The sequence below is a fragment of the Coturnix japonica genome, chromosome 1 (assembly GCF_054131305.1).
Source record: "Coturnix japonica strain WE chromosome 1, WE-NBRP24, whole genome shotgun sequence".
In the NCBI taxonomy this organism is placed as follows: Eukaryota; Metazoa; Chordata; class Aves; order Galliformes; family Phasianidae; genus Coturnix; species Coturnix japonica.
The window spans coordinates 12,340,603-12,357,488 of record NC_140663.1 but is presented as its reverse complement, the minus strand read 5'-3'; the positions used below and the strand labels follow the sequence as shown (position 1 = coordinate 12,357,488).

Here is a 16,886-nt window from a genome sequence, read left to right as displayed (position 1 = left end):
ACAGCCCCAGCTCTTTCAGCCTGTACTTGCAGGGGAGGTGTTCCATCCCTTGGGTCATTTTTGTGGCCCTTTTCTGGATGTGCTCCAACAGGTCTGTGTCTCTCCTGCACTGAGGACTCCCCATCTGGATGCAGTACTCCAGGTGAGGCCTCACAGTGCAGAGCTGTGAGGGGACAGGATCACCTCCCTCACCCTGCTGGCTGTGCTGCTTTTGATGCAACCCAGGATACGGTTGGCTTTTGTCTATAAGGGCACATTGCTGGCTCCTGTCCTACTCACCATCCGCCAGTACCCCTAGGTCCTTATATGGTGACCTTGTTCAGATGTCAGTAGCAGTGCAGCTGCTGTCATGTACCCACTGTGAGGAAATGCATGATGAAGCTGCCTTGAGAGGCACACTCAGTGGTGGAATGGCTGCAGAACAGCCTTTCTAGGTCGGTGTAGCACAGCTCAAAATCAGAACTGGCGTGCTGATTCTTGATTCCGTGCAGTGGTCTTTGAAACAGAAAAGCTCAACCTGCAGAAATGCTGCCTCATGGTATTTGTGTTACAGTCTCAAGTACTAGGAAGTTATTGCTGCTGCCAAATAGTGGAAAGTTAAGCAATGTTTTGAAAAAGAGTGAGCTGCAAAGTTCTTTGTAATACATAAAATATTGAAGGTATAAGTAAGAACAGCAGTTATATTGCTTTATTTTGAGTAGTTAATTCCTTAACAGCCCCTTTTATTTTTTTCTTCCTGGTCAAGAAAAAAACTCTCCAAGGTTTTGTCTGTTTGAGAATGTGAAAATGAAATTATTGCATAATTTTGTGTGTTAAATGGCACAGTGAGAATTACATCCGTGCACATCAGAATATGATTTCTGCAATATTCAATAGGTGGCAGAATTTGAAATAGAACTATCATGTGATTGAACTAATAAGCTGCTCTACTTCATTAAAAGGAAAGAGACCCCAATAATAGGTTTTATTATATGAATGGGCAAGCTTTTGAATGGCACTATTAAAGTGGTGATTTATATTATGAATATTAGTGAGTGATGGAATAAGTGGTGAGGATCTTACTGATAAATACAAATAGTGCACATGTTCCACTGTTCTTTCATTTCTGTATTCTGCTGTTTCAGTACTACTAGATGTGCAGGTTTCTTTAAGTTTGCTCTTTGGATTTTTTTTAAGGCCTTCAGAACTGAACTGTCTCGGCAGCTCAGTATGCTGCGTTGCCAGACTAGTTTGTCTGTATTTTACATCTTGTACCAGCAGGATTATATTCTTCAGGAGATTATTCAGGAGATGTTTGTTGTGTGCATATGACTGTAAGAGCTAATGATGTATGCGTGCTTTTTCAGACTAAAATATTTGACTGATTGTACTTGCAAGCATAATTTTCCCTTTGGGAGCAGAACTCTTAAAACAAGGGGTATTTTCTGGAGTTGCATGTTAGTGGAACTAAAGACCGTTCCTTACTAGAAGTACTTTCAACTGTTTTGTCAAAGTGGCCTTGGGGTAGAGTTTTTGTATAAGCAAACTTCAATTGAAAACATTCTCATTGATATTTCCACATCCTGTTATCCATTAATGACCTTTCTCTCACATATTCTTTGACATAAAACCCTCCCACTGAAATGGAAGCCCACCTGTATTCTGTGGTAACTCAGTCTGCACATAAGCAAGAAAGGGAGCTAAGTTCCGTGACATTCAGAGTTGTATGAAGGATGAAGAAAGGGAGGGATGGCTCCAACCTTAGCTGCCATCTTCTAGAGTTTTGCAGTAGTGACCACAGAATTCATGCACGTGTGCTGTATTTTGTGCAGTAGCCTAAAGAAACATTTGGAGCTGTTCACACATCGTTCTGGAAGCAAATACTGAGGTTGATGTTTAGGAGTGCCTTTCTCTGGGTATAGAAATTTGCATGTGTATGAAGTATTCTGAGAAGAGGACCTTTGCCCTCACTGTTTATTGCAAGTTGTTGAACAAGATATGAACAAGATCCAGTGGTTGGATGGTTTTGGTCCACTTACTCTTTCCAGGTCTTCTGGAAATATAAAGTAACATACGTCATTATAGGAAAGAGAAGAGATACACATAACGTGATCTTGTTGAGAGTCTACCTGAAAGTAACTTCTAGGAGAAGCTTGTTATGTGTGAGACAATGTTCCTGAAGTGCTGTTAAAGGTGTAGGAGGCAAGACTGAAAAAGCACAGAACGGTCAGTGGCAGAAGGGCGATGTAAAGAATTGGCATAAGAATTAGCGTACTTTGGAAATAGCAGAACAATACATTTTCATATAATATCCAGCTGTCATTTAGGAATAACCTTCCATCTTTGGTAAGAGGGGAGTTCTTATTTTAAAAGATGCTCTTTACCCTTGGCTTTTGTTGTTGTCACTGAAAGAAGAATTGGAGTAAGAGAGCAGAAGTACCTTGGGTGGTGAACTTGGCAAGTGGGAGAAGAGTGTCAATTACTGGAAGAGTTTTATACTGGTATACTTGGCTGCATAGGAAGTACCCTCTTTTTTAATTCATTCCTGATGTTTGTTGGAAAAACGTACTCGTAACAAATTTATTTAACACAATAGACACCAAAAATTCAGTGCTCAGTAGTAATTACTCGTCAGTTACTTTACAGCAGCAACCTAGTAGTGAAAGATGGTATAAACCAGACTTGCACTTTTACCGGACATGACATCTTTCCCTCAGGTGTACTGAAACAACAGGATGTTTCCTTATTTGTCATAAGGAAATAACAACTTGATTGTAAAAATATGTAGAACGCTCTGGGAGATAAGGAACTAGATTTGAAGTATAAAGAAACACAGTCTTTCCTCAGTGATAAATGATACTTAACAGCAGTAACAAACAAACAACAACAACAAAAACCACTTCTATAACAACAGTTGATGAAATAGGAACAGCATATGGATTCACTCATCCCATATAAGGACAAACAGTGAGATGCTTCACATTTTCTAAATGACATAAGTGAGATTAGGGATTCTGTTTTTCTATTTTATTTTTTTTTTTTTTTTTTTGCTTTTATTCAACGTTTTCCATGCTAGAAAAATTAGGAGTGTATAGTTGGTAGTCAACTCGAAAAGTACGTTCCTGATGGTACAGTCTGTTATTACTATTGAGTTCACTTAGGCTAGAAAGTCATGAAAAATACCTATTTATAGGACTTCTTTTTGAGCTTTAATATAGGCTCTTGCTCAAAAAAGTGGGATTTCTGTGAAGAATGAATAGTTTTCTTTGGTAATGTCAACAAAGAAGAATATTTGCTGCAATGGCACATGCCAACTGAATCTACAAATTCTCATATAAAGGTTATTAAGACTTCTTTAAGTCTTAATGATAGCTTTGCATTTGTCACACACTAGTTCTAAAACATAGTGAGAGTTATCTTATTCATCGCCTGTTCTGTAGGAGCAGATAAGTCCCAGCCAAAATGAAGGGCTCTGCTGTGGCTGCAGTGTATGGACAAATAGTAAGAGAACACAGGCTGCAGTCTAAACAGGCGTGGCAGACAAAGAGCATATTATCCTGATTTTAGAGATGGGATACTGAGGCACAGAAAAAATGTAATCAAGGTCATACAAGAATGTTGTTCTGGGGCCAGGAGCTAAGCTCTCCTCCAGCCCAGTTGTATTGCCTTCAACCGGAGCTGCTCCTCTGCAGAAGATAATGCAGCTTCCCAGGCGAGAGCCGCGGTGCCAGTTGTGTCCTGCTGAGTGTTTATGAAGAAAATGCCATTTGGAGGATTAAGGTCTGTTTCATGGCAGTCTGCACAGAAGAAATGGGAGGGAAGTATTTTCAGTCAAGCGATTTTCTCTTTGGAGAATGATAGGCTGTGGAGTGAACGTTGTTGGTGTGCTTTCTCAAGGAAATGAAAGAAGAAAACTTGCAGTCCTTGTGGGGTTTCACTACTGGCTGTACAAATGATGGTTCTACTAAAATAAGTTATTGCAGATTGATTGTATTTTAAACTTTTTAATGTGTTTTTTTCTTCCCATCTGTTAGGAACTAACGAATGTATTCAGCATTCCCCTAAAAAAAAGGGAAAAAAGTGAAAATCAACAAATGTCAGAGAAGTTACTTTCTTGCCACTTCCTTTTTTCAGGCCACCTAATTTATCATTAATGTAAAATCATTAAAGCTACGGTTTTAACAAATAAGAAAAATAATGAAAAAAAGCACTCAGTGAGTCACCACGACCTACGATAAAGATGATGTGAGGTGCACTGGTTGTGGAATTAGGAGAGAGGAGAGGTTATTATTTTGATTTCAAGTACTTTGACTCGCACAACAGGAAACTTTGGATCTTTGCACTACATACATGTAGAAATCCTGCTGATTCTAATTAAAGTAATAGCTCACCCACACCATTAGTAAATGTTTATTGATTACAGTGAACTCTTAGGATTATTGTGCTGTGAAAAGGAAAACAAACTGACAGTAGTTGATGCTGACTTCTCACCTCTTTGGCTGGCCATAGTCAGAAATGGCGTTCATGGTGAACTAGGAATACAATTCTCTGGTTGCTCAGGCTGTTTCTTAGCTGTTCTAATAACCTTATAATAGTTTGTCAGTTATTGTAGCCAACAGGCAGCCCTTCCTGTCCTCTGGATGCCAAGGTGTGCTGTCCCAGCAGAGAAGCTGGCAGAGTCCACCTACTGCAGATGTCTGAGTAAGCGTGTGTGTGGTGAGACCCTGCAGCTGTTGCTAAAGGTCAGGCATCTAATGCTGGAGAGCCATACATCAATCTGAACTGAAATGGAGCCCCATCATCCATGAAGGATACTGTTGGTGCTGACAAGTCTCGTTTGCAGCAAGCCCTCTACGGATAGGTGTTCAAGAAGAAAGAATTGTTCTATTGCCACATAATGATTCATGGAGAATATCCAGTTAGGTCGTATGACACTGACTTGGAGTTAAGAGGGAAATGAAGATGATTCCAAGCCATTTTTCTTCTTACGGTTTTCAGAACTGAATAAACCAGAATTCTAATGCAGCGACTGCATTTTCTCTCTCCTGAGTGTGCACAGCTGAGTTTGGATACACTCACTCTCCAGGGTTTTTGATAGTAATATATTTGAGCTTGTAAAAGAAATCCACTCCTGCAGGGTCAGAGCAGGGCTTCCACGCCTTATTGTCCATGTGCAGGAGTCTAGGAGTTTTACATGTATGTTCTACACCTGGGATGTCATCTCTGCTTCTGGACATGGATTGTGTAGTCCAGGTCTTTACAAGTAACACATCTGTCAATGTTTCTTACCATCAGTGATTTAAGTTTGGCTCTCATTTCATAATGAAGTTACTATCTTGGTGATTTCCAGAGACATAAGCAAGACGAGGTTTGTAGCTGGAGGTGATACCCTTATAAAGACTGATTGTATCTGGTAGGGAAAACAGAAATATGTTTGGACAAACCTCATGTCCACGAGGCCCAAAAGCCAAATTTAACTGTTTACCTGTGTAATTGAAAGTACTGTCTATATTTACATGGCTCTTCTAGCTTTCTTTTAACCATACAAAAGTCTGTTTCTTCCCTATATTTTTGCTTACCTTAGTTTTTGAGGTCAGTTTTCGAACTGAGGGGGTGAAAGTTTTGGTGCTTGTTTGTTTTGGTGGGGTTGTTTGTTTGTTTGTTTTTCTTTGGACGTTAATATGCTGAACTGGCGTCCACGTTACTGCACAGCAACAAGGTTTTCTTTACTCATTCACTTCTGAGTTGTCAGTTAATGCAGCTTTATAATCTCGTAAGCACCTGTTCTAGTTACTGGGATATGTTGTTATATGTTAGATGGAAGGCATCTCACAATCAAGGTATATGATCCATGAGATAATTTCCCTGCATTAAATAAAAAATTTTAATAACAGTTACAATTTTGTAGGCAATATATTGGTGTTATGAGAGTTGCTAAAGTTGCTGCATGTTCTTACTGCACTTACCTAGTTAAAACTAAGTATTGTGTAACTGAAATTAATAGAATTCTAAGATTTAACCATACAGTTCATCTCTCAGCAGTATTCCTTATTCCTTAGCATAGGTTTCATTGCCTGTCACCTTGCTGAAATCTTTTGCCCTTGCGTTCCACCCATGTCTTGCTCTCCCAGTTTTTCCCTGCAGATTTGGAATAGAACAGGCAGTGCAGGGGAATTTCTGTCTCAGCTCTCGCTGCTTCCTCCCATCACATCACTCCACTCCAGCCCTGAGCTGCAGTGGCCAAATGCACATATACAGTGGACTTTATCTGTATTTTAGCAGCTTGAATGTTTGTGTTTACACTGTGGTATGAAATCTCATCTAAAAAATGAACAGTAAAGCTTTAACAAGAATTCACATGACCAGCTGAGCGAACCTTAGTGGTCACCACTGAGATTTCTTATTGCACTGATTTATCAGTTCTATTTGCAAGGGGGGAGGATTTCCCTTCATTTTTTTCATATTAATCAGTGTTTGGTTCCCTGTATTAACACCCAAAACAGCTCGGTCAGGACTTACAGCGATTGCATTTGGTGCTGTTAGTTGTGTCCTGAATATTTAATTTTACATCTTCCTCAATTTCATGGTTACTTCAGCCATGACTGCCTTTCTTTCATCAGAAAAGAAAGCTTGATCGTTACTTTGTGGTTCTGACCCTGAAGTTAGCTGTGAACTGAGCACAGGCTTGGACTAAATGACATCCAGAGGTCTCTTTCACCTTAGATTATTCCATGATTAATTGCAACTGTGACTCCAGCACTTGCAGGGGTGGAATACAAGTGACACTGGGCAGCTAATTACTGAAGCAATTTGCCTTTTTTTCTTTTTTTTTTTTTTCTCTTGCATTAGAAGTGGAAACCAAAGGAAAATCATATGTGGGGGAGAATAAAGCTGATGGAAGGAGCATTATATTTAGTGCTAAGATAAGACTACCCTGTCTGTGCAAGCATGTTTACCTGCTGTTTGAATGATACCCCAAAGACTACTTAGTATTGATTCAGTTTCAAGTTTCTTTTCACCATTCAAATTCCTTATCTTACTGAGTAATCTCAAACATAGAAGTAATGTCATGCACTGGAAGATTTTTTTGTTCCCCTCCATTTCTGAATGCTGCAGAGATTTTTCAGCTCTAGAACAAGAGGGAAATATTGAGCAAATTTCTAGATGCAGAGTTTGAAAGTCTGCATGTCCACATGGGTTTGGGTTTTCTTTTCATTGTTTTTTTTTTAAAAGCTGTTCTTTTGTTGGTTTTAAACCAGTGTGACTGCAGTATTCCTTCTCTCCTCCTTCCTCCCACCCTTCTTCCATGTATGCATCGCTAATATTTTTTTAAGCAGGCTTTGTGTCATTACTTAGTAAAGCAGCTGATATATAAGACAGTGTTTAAAGAGTGAATGATTTATAGCAAAAGATCATCTTTATGAATTTAATTTCCCACACAATATTGTGAGGTCTTGCTGTTCACAATAACCTTAATTCTGTTGGGGAAGAATGTTTTAGATTATTTTTAGCTTGTGTTTTATTTTATGGCTGGATGTAAATGATTATGTATTATATAATAACAGAGAGAGAACTTCATATAAGTCATCTGGCTTTGATTGTTACTAAAAATAATTCTTCTTTGTGTAGAAGTTAAAAGTTGTATCTGACACCTGCATTTCTGTGCTCCTGCACAGCTTGTAGAAGCAACATTTTCTTTTGTTTCTATGGCATTCATGCTTTTTAATGCACATCTTACCAAGCTGATGTCTCACAAAACTGTGTCATGTGGCTACGGCTGTCTTTATAATTGCAAATGCTTGTAATATAAAAACTACAAGCAGAATTGTATTCGTTTCCCAAGCACCACGGCAAAGTGTTTACACAGTAATAGTTGGTTTAAGATTTTAATCTGAGAAAGCCAGGTTTCCTACAGTCAGCATTCGCTGTCTCTGATTCTTCCTACCTTTGCATATTTTGCACATGATATGGACGCTCCACATCCTGTTAGTCAGGTAGCTCACTTGCAAGCAAGACTTTTGTCTGTGCTTGGTATTAACAGACATGGCGGGCCAAAAGATTTCATTATGGGGGTCCAATGATTTGATGCTATAAGGAGAAGGGCACTTAAAGGTAGCCCTTCCACAAAGCCTGGCAGGGCTATAAAGTAAGTTAACTGTCTTTGCCATCAAAATCTGCTTTCAATCTGCTGAAAGCATCTTCAAGTAAGTGAAAGGATATGATAGGGCCCATGGGCAACTTTTACTGTTTGGAAGTGACATGCAGCTCTTCTGCCTTGAACTTGTAGTTATCTGTGTCAGCAGTTAGAAAACAAGAGGGTCACAGGCTCTGGTAGAGATCACTGTGCCAGTGTGGGATGGGTGATGCCAGCTTCAGTCTCTCTTTCTCCTTTGGAGGAGCTCTGGTAGTGGTATAAGATAAATGCTGATCATAGTCCTTCACTCTTTGGTCTCTCCCTGTTCTTTCAGTGTTTAATATTACTTGAGAAGAGTTGCTTTGGGTAGGACGTATCAACACCTAGCTGTTCTTATTAAAAACAAGAAAACACAAGAGTATATATGTATGCTTTCTTATATTGTCTGCTTCCTTTTTCATATTGTACTGTCCTTGTTTCCTTGGTTCTAAATTCTCTGTGATACAGGTTGCATTTGTAATACTGTCATGCCTAATAAAGTAAATCTCTGATTGGAATTTCTGGCAAGACAGTACTAATGCTTGGTACAGCTTTTAATTAAAAAATAATTTATATATGATATGTGTGTACTTACAAATCGTGAGATTAATCAGGAAGATTATCTCTGCTAGTCTTGTTAACATCAGTGGAACGACCAAAGTTAGTTGGACCAGCTTAGACTTGGTGAATTCTTGCTTTTATAAATTTCTGCATAAGTTTTTAAAGAACTCAGTCTGAATGATGCTGTTTATAAAAGTTTTGTAGGTACTCTGGTTAAAGAACAACAATTTATTTGTGTGGTTTGATTCCTGCTTCTGATTTTCAACTTGTAATCTTCAGTCCTTGGATTAATGTAAGTGGGCTTTGAATAGATAACTAATAACATCAACTTGGTACAGTATCTTTGCACCTCAGCTTCTGCCACCTCAGTATCACAAAAACCTCAGTGCCAGTTTACAAAGAGTTTGCAGGTACAAGAACTTGCCCTTCTACCTACCTGACCATGTCTGGTGGGGAAAAAGCAGATAGTTTTGTGATCCTGTGAACTAACCCAGTTTCTTATTCTGTGTCCTCAGATAGATTTCTGCTGTATTAATACTGTACGTGTTTCTGTAAGTTATTCCCTGCAACCAGACTGTATGCTTCAGAGCTAGGTATAGTGAAGTCTTGTGTATAAAGCGGTGCAAGCTAAGTACTACTTAAAGAATTTAACATCGAAAAGGTTGCAACTTTTGAGTATCTTTTGTGTTTGCAAAAGGCAAGTTCTGTGTCTTTTCGTAGCAAGATTGTCGCTGGACTATTCAAGCAGGAGGAAAAAAAAACCAAAGAAATATTTTATAAACATAATGAAATGCTTGGGTTTGAGCTGGGAGTTGTTTGTGTCAGATTATACTATGAAGAAATACTGTTTTCATTGGTGTTTTTTAATCTGTTGGTGGGAGTCTGTGTGTTCTGATTGGAAATGAGGTTTCAGCTACGTGAGAATTGCTAATATAAAGTGATCTTTAAGATCACTAACTTATCGCATGAAAGGAAAGAAATAAAGCAAACAGATCAAAGTAGATATACTTAACTTCTGCCATCCTTCGAATTTACTTCACATGTGTTATTTGTAGTCACCTCCTTCTGGTACATAGTAAGCCTCAGGTAGTCCAGGCCTGGTGCTGCAGGGAGGTGACAGTGAGTCAGCCTTTCAGCCAGGTGTCAGCCTGGTAAGGGCAGTAACAAACAGGGTTTGGCTTTCAGGGGTAAAGGACAATATCTGTGAGTTGGTAGTACTGGTGTGTGCCTAAAGAAACCTGCTTGGATCTGCTTGTGGGGCTGCCTGAGTAGCAGGAGGGGCTGCCCTGGTCCTGGGGAGCTCTCACGGCCTGAAGATGGTTTCTGCTCCATGGCTGCAAGTACTAACATCATAAGCAACCTGCACAGCGGTGCAGGCCAGCCCAAATCACTTGAAATATAATACTAGGGACAAAATGTTTGCTTTTGGTAAGAATGCGCTTGCTTAAGTCAAAAGACAAAAAAGACTGTTTGAAAGAAATAGCTATCATTAAATAACAATGAATAACACATCAGAAATCTCTGGGAGAAGTAATGGTTATCAATCACAACTGCTGTTGTGCATGTTTATTGTCACTGAGGATCTTTGCGTTTCTCTTCCAGTTGAAGTGCCTGCCTAAGAGGTGCCCGGCCATTGCTTCGGTCTGAGTCAGAAGGCATTTTTGCAGGTTCTGTAATGGATTTGGGATGCTGCTGAGTAACACTGGAATGCTATTTTGTGGTGTCTTTACTTAAAGATGTGACGTATTTAACTCAGTGACAGCAAGTAAAGGTGTTACTGGCCCGTGTGGCCAAAACAAGGAGCAGTTCCTAATGCAGTAACGCCTCTGTTGGCAGTGCTGGCTCTGGTGGCACAGTCATGGCACCAAACATGATTGAAGTTACTGCCCTCAAAGCTGAAATGTGGTGGCTGAGCACTTGTGCTTGTTCTCAAGTTATAGCAGTGCAGAGCGAAGCACATTAACTCACTGCTGTTAGAGCTCTGAGGCCTTTGGTAGTAATTTAAGCCTATTTTACTCTGTGATTGTAATGGCTTAAGAATGTGTGTGTTGCATTCTGTGTTTCAGCTGAGAGGGACAAGTGCCCATCATGGTGTGACTGTCCCATCATCGGATTCCATGCAATTCCTTGTGCTGTCACTGGGAAATACCTTATTAACCATTATTGTCTCTTCCCGGTTTTTTAGGGAGCCAATCAAGAGAGCATTGAACAAGGAGGGGGATTTGCAGAGAACAAGGAATTTCATGTCATTACATCTGGTTCATAACAGGGATGGCATTCCTGACTGAGTGTGAAGCTGTTGTAGCATCCCTGTCCTTGGCTGCTATAACCAGATTTTAAGCAGGGGACTTTCTGCAGCAATCTGTATTTGAGCTTGGAATATTGTAACGCAGAGCGTATAATTCACGCACTGTGTTTCCTGAAAGAATCTTTTTGAAGAGATGTGAAAAGATGTACTCTTCTGCTGTTTCTACAGCTGACCAGCACAGAAATGTTTAGTGCACTTCTTGGCAGTGAGCGCTGCTGCCTGCCTTCTGACTCAGACTGAGGGAATGTGACCGCAGCTGTAGCATAGGACCTTGAAAGCCTGAGGAGGAAAAAATCTCTTAAGCATAGTAATAAACTGTTACGGAGCAGCGTATAAATTTGCTTTCTATAAGCTAATATAACAATAGCGGCCCTACAGTATTTAATTTTTTTTCTTAACATTCATTTAAAGCATAACTTCTAATTCTTGTATATATTTTTAACTTTCCCACAGATATGCACTTATTTGGCCATTATCCAGCTCATGATGATTTCTATCTTGTAGTGTGCAATATCTGCAATCAGGTAGTCAAGCCACAGGTTTTCCAGTCGCACTGCGGTAAGTGAATGTTTTCTTTCCTGAATTACAGTGCCAAACCAGCCTATGGTTCTCTTAAGAATGGTTGCATGTGGTCATGACAGTGGCATTGCAGATACTTTTCCAGTTATCTTGTGTTCTTTCCACAGAAAATATGAGGAATGCCTTCAAATAAGAATGTTTCATGTAAAGAGGGAAGTTAAATCAGTTGTACTAGAAGCTGGGCTTTTCAAGTTGAACTTGTTATACTAAATTAAGCTATTGTAACAACTTCTGTTGGTTAGATACTAACTAACCTAAAACTATCATGATGTAACATTGTATTGTCTTTTATTAAAGCAGCACAGTGATACTAGTTGATGTTAGCTAGAACCTGGAAGTTGTGGTGGGTTGTTTTCTGATGGGATTTATATATATTTATATATATTTATATATATTTATATATATTTATTTATATGGGTGCTTATAGGGTTTATTTCTCATAGGGCTTAATTTTTAACATAACTGGCACATTGCGTCACATTTGTTAAGATTCACTTGAAAACTGTTTATTTGAGAAACTGAAAAAATGTGGAGATACTTATTTCTCAATTAATATGATAAGGTGATAATTTTTAAGTAGAATAGCTTTGGTTAGAAATTTTTGTTATTGATTAACAAACTGCTGTCAAATATTCTCTAACAGCTTCATCGCAAGGTCTGGTTTATTTATTATTTATATGGCGGTTTCTTCGTTATTTCTCCAGTGGTTTGTTTCTGGTTTGTTGTTGTTTTAGAGGATTGCAAAGCATGACTGAAATGGTTCACTTTGCATGAGGTTTTTGAAATTTCTCTTCTTAAAATTAAGTTTAACCAAACTAATTTGAAGGTGATTGCAGAATGACGGATGGTAGCTAGTGGTGGTGTCAGTGAAATACATTAAGAGAAGAGCAAACTAACAAACAAAAACCACCAAGATTTTCCTTGCCTGTGTGCAACAAATAGACTTCATAAATCCTGTGTCCCCTTCAGTCTTCTCGACAGCAAGGCAACTCAGTAAGTGGAAAATGTAAAAATGTATTTGCTTTGAAGGAGAGATTGCCAAAATATTACCTTGGGCTCTTATGGATGGACTACTAACAGCCAAGCAGGAGCAATTGCACACATGAAAAATAAAACTTGAAAATAAAAATGGAACTCGTGCATTATACAGAGGTATGTCATAAACCAGAAAATAAGTGCTGATCAATTCCTGACTAATTTCTATCAAAAATGCACTGCTGTAGCCTTCTGTAGTTGTGCTGGTCATGACCTTCTGGCTTGGGTATGAAGTTGGGCCTGTTTTCACACAGAAGCCACGTAGAACTCTTAGAGGAAGTGTAAAGTGATGTGCTGGATAAGTGTTTTCAATTCAAAATATTCTACAGGATGACATAGATAAAACAACCATTCTGTGAACACTTGTTATATAGAAGGACAGAGGTGGTGGAATTTGTTAGTAATATGTCCTTTAAACAGTATTGATGATACTGGAAGGAACTGTGGAAAGGATAGCATAAAGCTAAGAAGCTGGGCAAAATATTTCTTACAGATGCGGGTGAGGTAAAATCTATGTTGGAAGGAATTTTCAGAGCTTATTAGAATTGACCAGTTAACATTTGTGTTAGTGTGTTGCTCGTGCACTGCTGAGATGCTGTGAGTCACTGTCCCTTTTTCCTCTTCTTCATTATTCTATTATTTATGCAGTTCCTTTCACTTCATTCTCTCAATCCTGTTACACTGAACAATTGAGAGTTAAATTCTGGATTGTTTGACTTAAGACCCCAAGACTTTTAAATCAAACTTCTGCATTAAAAGAGATTGAGAATATTGAAAATAATTGACCAAAGGCTTTACCCCTCGAAGATTATATTTAATGTACTTAACTACTTAATGTAGTCAGGCTTATTTCAGGGAATGTATACAAGAATATGTCTGAAAAGCCTGTATAAAAGCTTTATATACATGTCTATGTTTTGTTTTAAAGATGAAACAGAAAAAGTGGTACACTAACCATGTAGAGAATAAGTTTTAGAAGAAGGAAATGTTCTTGGAGGTCTTAGTAATGCTTGTATAACAATGATATTTTACTGCAAATACTACATGTTGTGTAACTGACGTGTGTTGGCTAACGTACAACCATTATGATAAGAAATGGCTAAGATCTAAAGAATGCATCTTGTTAATTGGGTTTTAATTAATTTGGTCCTGCAGCAGTATAACTGTAAATTCAGTGATATTGTAGATCTCTGTCAGTAGACTTTGAGGTTATTTAAGACCGTCCTATCCACTGTAAAATGCAATATTTCACATCTTGAAATGCAGCTTTAATGTTGAAACAAAAGCAATGAAAGGAGAAAGCATTAGAGCCACCACTGTTCTTTTGGCTCTTGAAGGGCTGCATCATGGGGAGTCTTTATTGTTACTTATAGGGGCTGGTAGAGATTTATCCCAGCATCTCCTACAAAGTGCGGCTTGTTACTAATATTCCTGGTAAGACACAGTGCATATTCTCTCTGTAAGGATTTAGATCTGTGCCAGACATGTGCTTTTTGTCTCTGAGTTCCCTGCATTGCAACATTGGTCTTGGCTTTGGAGCTTGATTTGGAATGGTTAATTTAGCGAACATTTGGGCTCTTGTACACTTATCTTCAGCCCATCATGGCATGTGACTTTCTCCAGAGCGTTAGAAGACCCAGTGCTGCATTTGTCTCTAATTTCAGACATGTGGCAGCCATCCTTGATGGCGCTGGGAAGTTGTGAAGATTGAAGAGGCAGATGTTGTTGTTTAACTTTGAAGGGTTTGCTTCCCGGACTATCAAGCAAGAGAAGAGAGAAAGCTGGTTGTGGTTCAGGCTTTTTAAATGGGGGCCGGTACTTCATATAACCTTGGACCAGCAGAAATCAGAAAAATACAATAAGAGATCTGGCTAATTAGAGGACTGAATTGCTGAACTTGGGAGTCTGTAATAAACATAGCAGAATGCCCAGTGTTGCAAAGTATTAGACCTCTCCAAACCTCTAAGAGAAATGCTGAATTAAGAGCAATTTTACGTCCTTATACCTGTAGAATAAACATTTGCATCCATCTGTGAGGATTAAACCATTCATATACATACGATGCAGAGTAACTTCTTCAAGTGGAACAATATCTTTTTTTTTAATGTGTGAACGTGTATTTATTTCTCCATTAGGGACTTTGAAATGAGACATCAGCCTGGTTAGATGGCTGCAGCATGTCTAAGTGTATTGGTATGTGGAGAATTTTAGTTTTGAGACTGTTTGTTCTCAAATGCTGACCTCAATGAAAATGTAGAACATTTCTGGGACACTGGAAGTGTGGTGCTTTACTATCCCTGCAGAACCATAATATTCCAAGCATTTGCTTTTTGCTTGTTGGTTTTCTCCAATGTATCTGTTTTCTAGATTTTTAGAGTAGCAGCCTGTGCTGAAGTGTCTGACGAATGACTTCCCTTATCTCAAGTTCTGTGATTATCTGTTGCTTGTTCATACAGGGCCTGTACCATTTCCCAGGAGATGTTTCTCTTTTATTTTAGCCCCAGTCAGAGCAAAGCTTCATATTCTTATCCTGCATTGTCCTTTATCGGAATAAAAAGCATCACATATGGATCTGGTTATTTTGTTAGAAATGTTCCTTACTTTCATAGACTTGTTAACTTTGGTCTTTTCCCGTTGAAAAGAAAATCTCCTACAAAAGGTAGCTCTGGAATAGCAGAGAGCTTGCAAAACATCTTAGTTTCTTCTCTTAATGTGAGGAAATAAGTTAATGAGGAGAAAGTGTTAAAAGTAAAGGGGAAGAGGAGGTGCTGAATTACCAAACTAAATAACGAAGCTTGATTAAACAATAACTGCACTTGAACCATGACAGAAAGTTTCCAAACATACTCTGGACCAGTTTCAAGAGATGTGGAGGGTATCTTAATGAGCAGAATGGTTAAGATCCCCATTTAATGAAGTAGTAGCATACAGACGATATCAATTTTGCTTCATCAAGGAAAAGTGCCTATGAAGATTTCTTCCTCTGTTCATGTCTTTATTGGAGGTTCATTGCTATCTATCCTTCCTGTTTCTAAGTTTGAACCAACACAGTCTTCCAATTAAGAAGTAGAAATTCCTAGTCCTTAAAAAGGAAAAAAAACAACCCTTGATTTTTGTTACTTGTGTTTTAAACCCTTGGGTTGACATACTTATGTCTTTATGAAAGTAGGAAAGCTGTTATTTCTTTTTGATCTTTCCGTTTGGTCGTATAAGCATCATTGAAAAGAAACAAGCTAGGAAGTAATGAAGTGCAGAAGAACATAAATAATTTTCCTAAGAGAGGTTATATATTTTGAATTACTCAACCCAGCTATTCTTCACTATAATATTTGTTTGTTACAATTTAATGAACCACAATTAAAGAAAAGAAGGCTGAGCTTGCAGTATGAATAGTAGTGCCTGGCTTTTCTAACACAAACAGTAACATTCCCAGCAAGTATTTTTGTGTGTTTGTAAGGGTTTTGTTAGGGGTATCAATGTCACATTTGCTGTGTCATGTTATCCATTTTGATATGATTTTCAATTATTCCTTGTCATATTATTATTAAGTACACCTGTTGGGGTTTTTTAAGAAGGTAGTATTTTATCCATTGCATTTACTCTTTTATCAGAGGAAGCGTTCTTGTGCCCTTCAGTGACAATGACGTTTTGAGTCATTTGCATTCTGTTGCTGTGATTTTTTTCACAGCCTTGTCAAAACTTGTTCTGCGCTGTCTGCGTTTATCAGATAACTTTCTGGCTCTCTCATGGTCAGGTTTCACTACAGAAGAGAACTAAAATAATGAAAATTACCCTCATTCCCCCCTGCTTTTTATGAAATGTAGCAACAGTTGTTTAATGTTAGCAGCTGGACTGGCAAGAATCCAAGTATGCTTTGTTCCTTTTAGGGGGTAGAGGAGAGAAGGAACCGAGTATTTTGCATGTTCTGTATTTGTACATTTAAGTTGACTTGTGCAATTGGTTGGGATACACTGAGGGTTTTTTCTGCATCTTTCATTGCTGTCACTTGAAATTGGAAACTCTTTGTAGCTGAAAGCATACAGAAATTCTCTTTAGCTTTACAGTCTCTCAGAAATCTTGTTCTCCAGACCAAATTGCAGCCAATGGCATAACTCTGTTTCCTGTCTGTGGTGGAAATTTTAGCCATAGTTCCTGCAGTGGTGCGTGCTGGATGATGTAGGTCAGTTCTTTGTCCTTGAGAGCTCTCTGGGTCCAATGTAGCAGTGAACAGGCCACAAGCTATCTTCTGCA

At 38.6% G+C, this 16,886-nt stretch overlaps 1 protein-coding gene across 6 annotated transcripts in view; it reads left to right on the top strand.

Moving 5' to 3' along the window:
- Positions 1 to 16,886, top strand: part of ATXN7L1 (ataxin 7 like 1) — a 97,544-nt gene that overhangs the window by 25,406 nt on the left and 55,252 nt on the right. For 5 of the 6 annotated variants that reach the window (XM_085513480.1, XM_015887115.3, XM_015887191.3 and 2 more), the window contains exon 3: positions 11,475 to 11,579. The exons of the other annotated variant lie outside the window; for it this stretch is intronic. In XM_085513480.1, the coding sequence (XP_085369606.1) occupies positions 11,475 to 11,579 (105 nt within the window). The remainder of the gene's footprint in view (positions 1 to 11,474; positions 11,580 to 16,886) is intronic. 6 annotated transcript variants of the gene reach the window in all.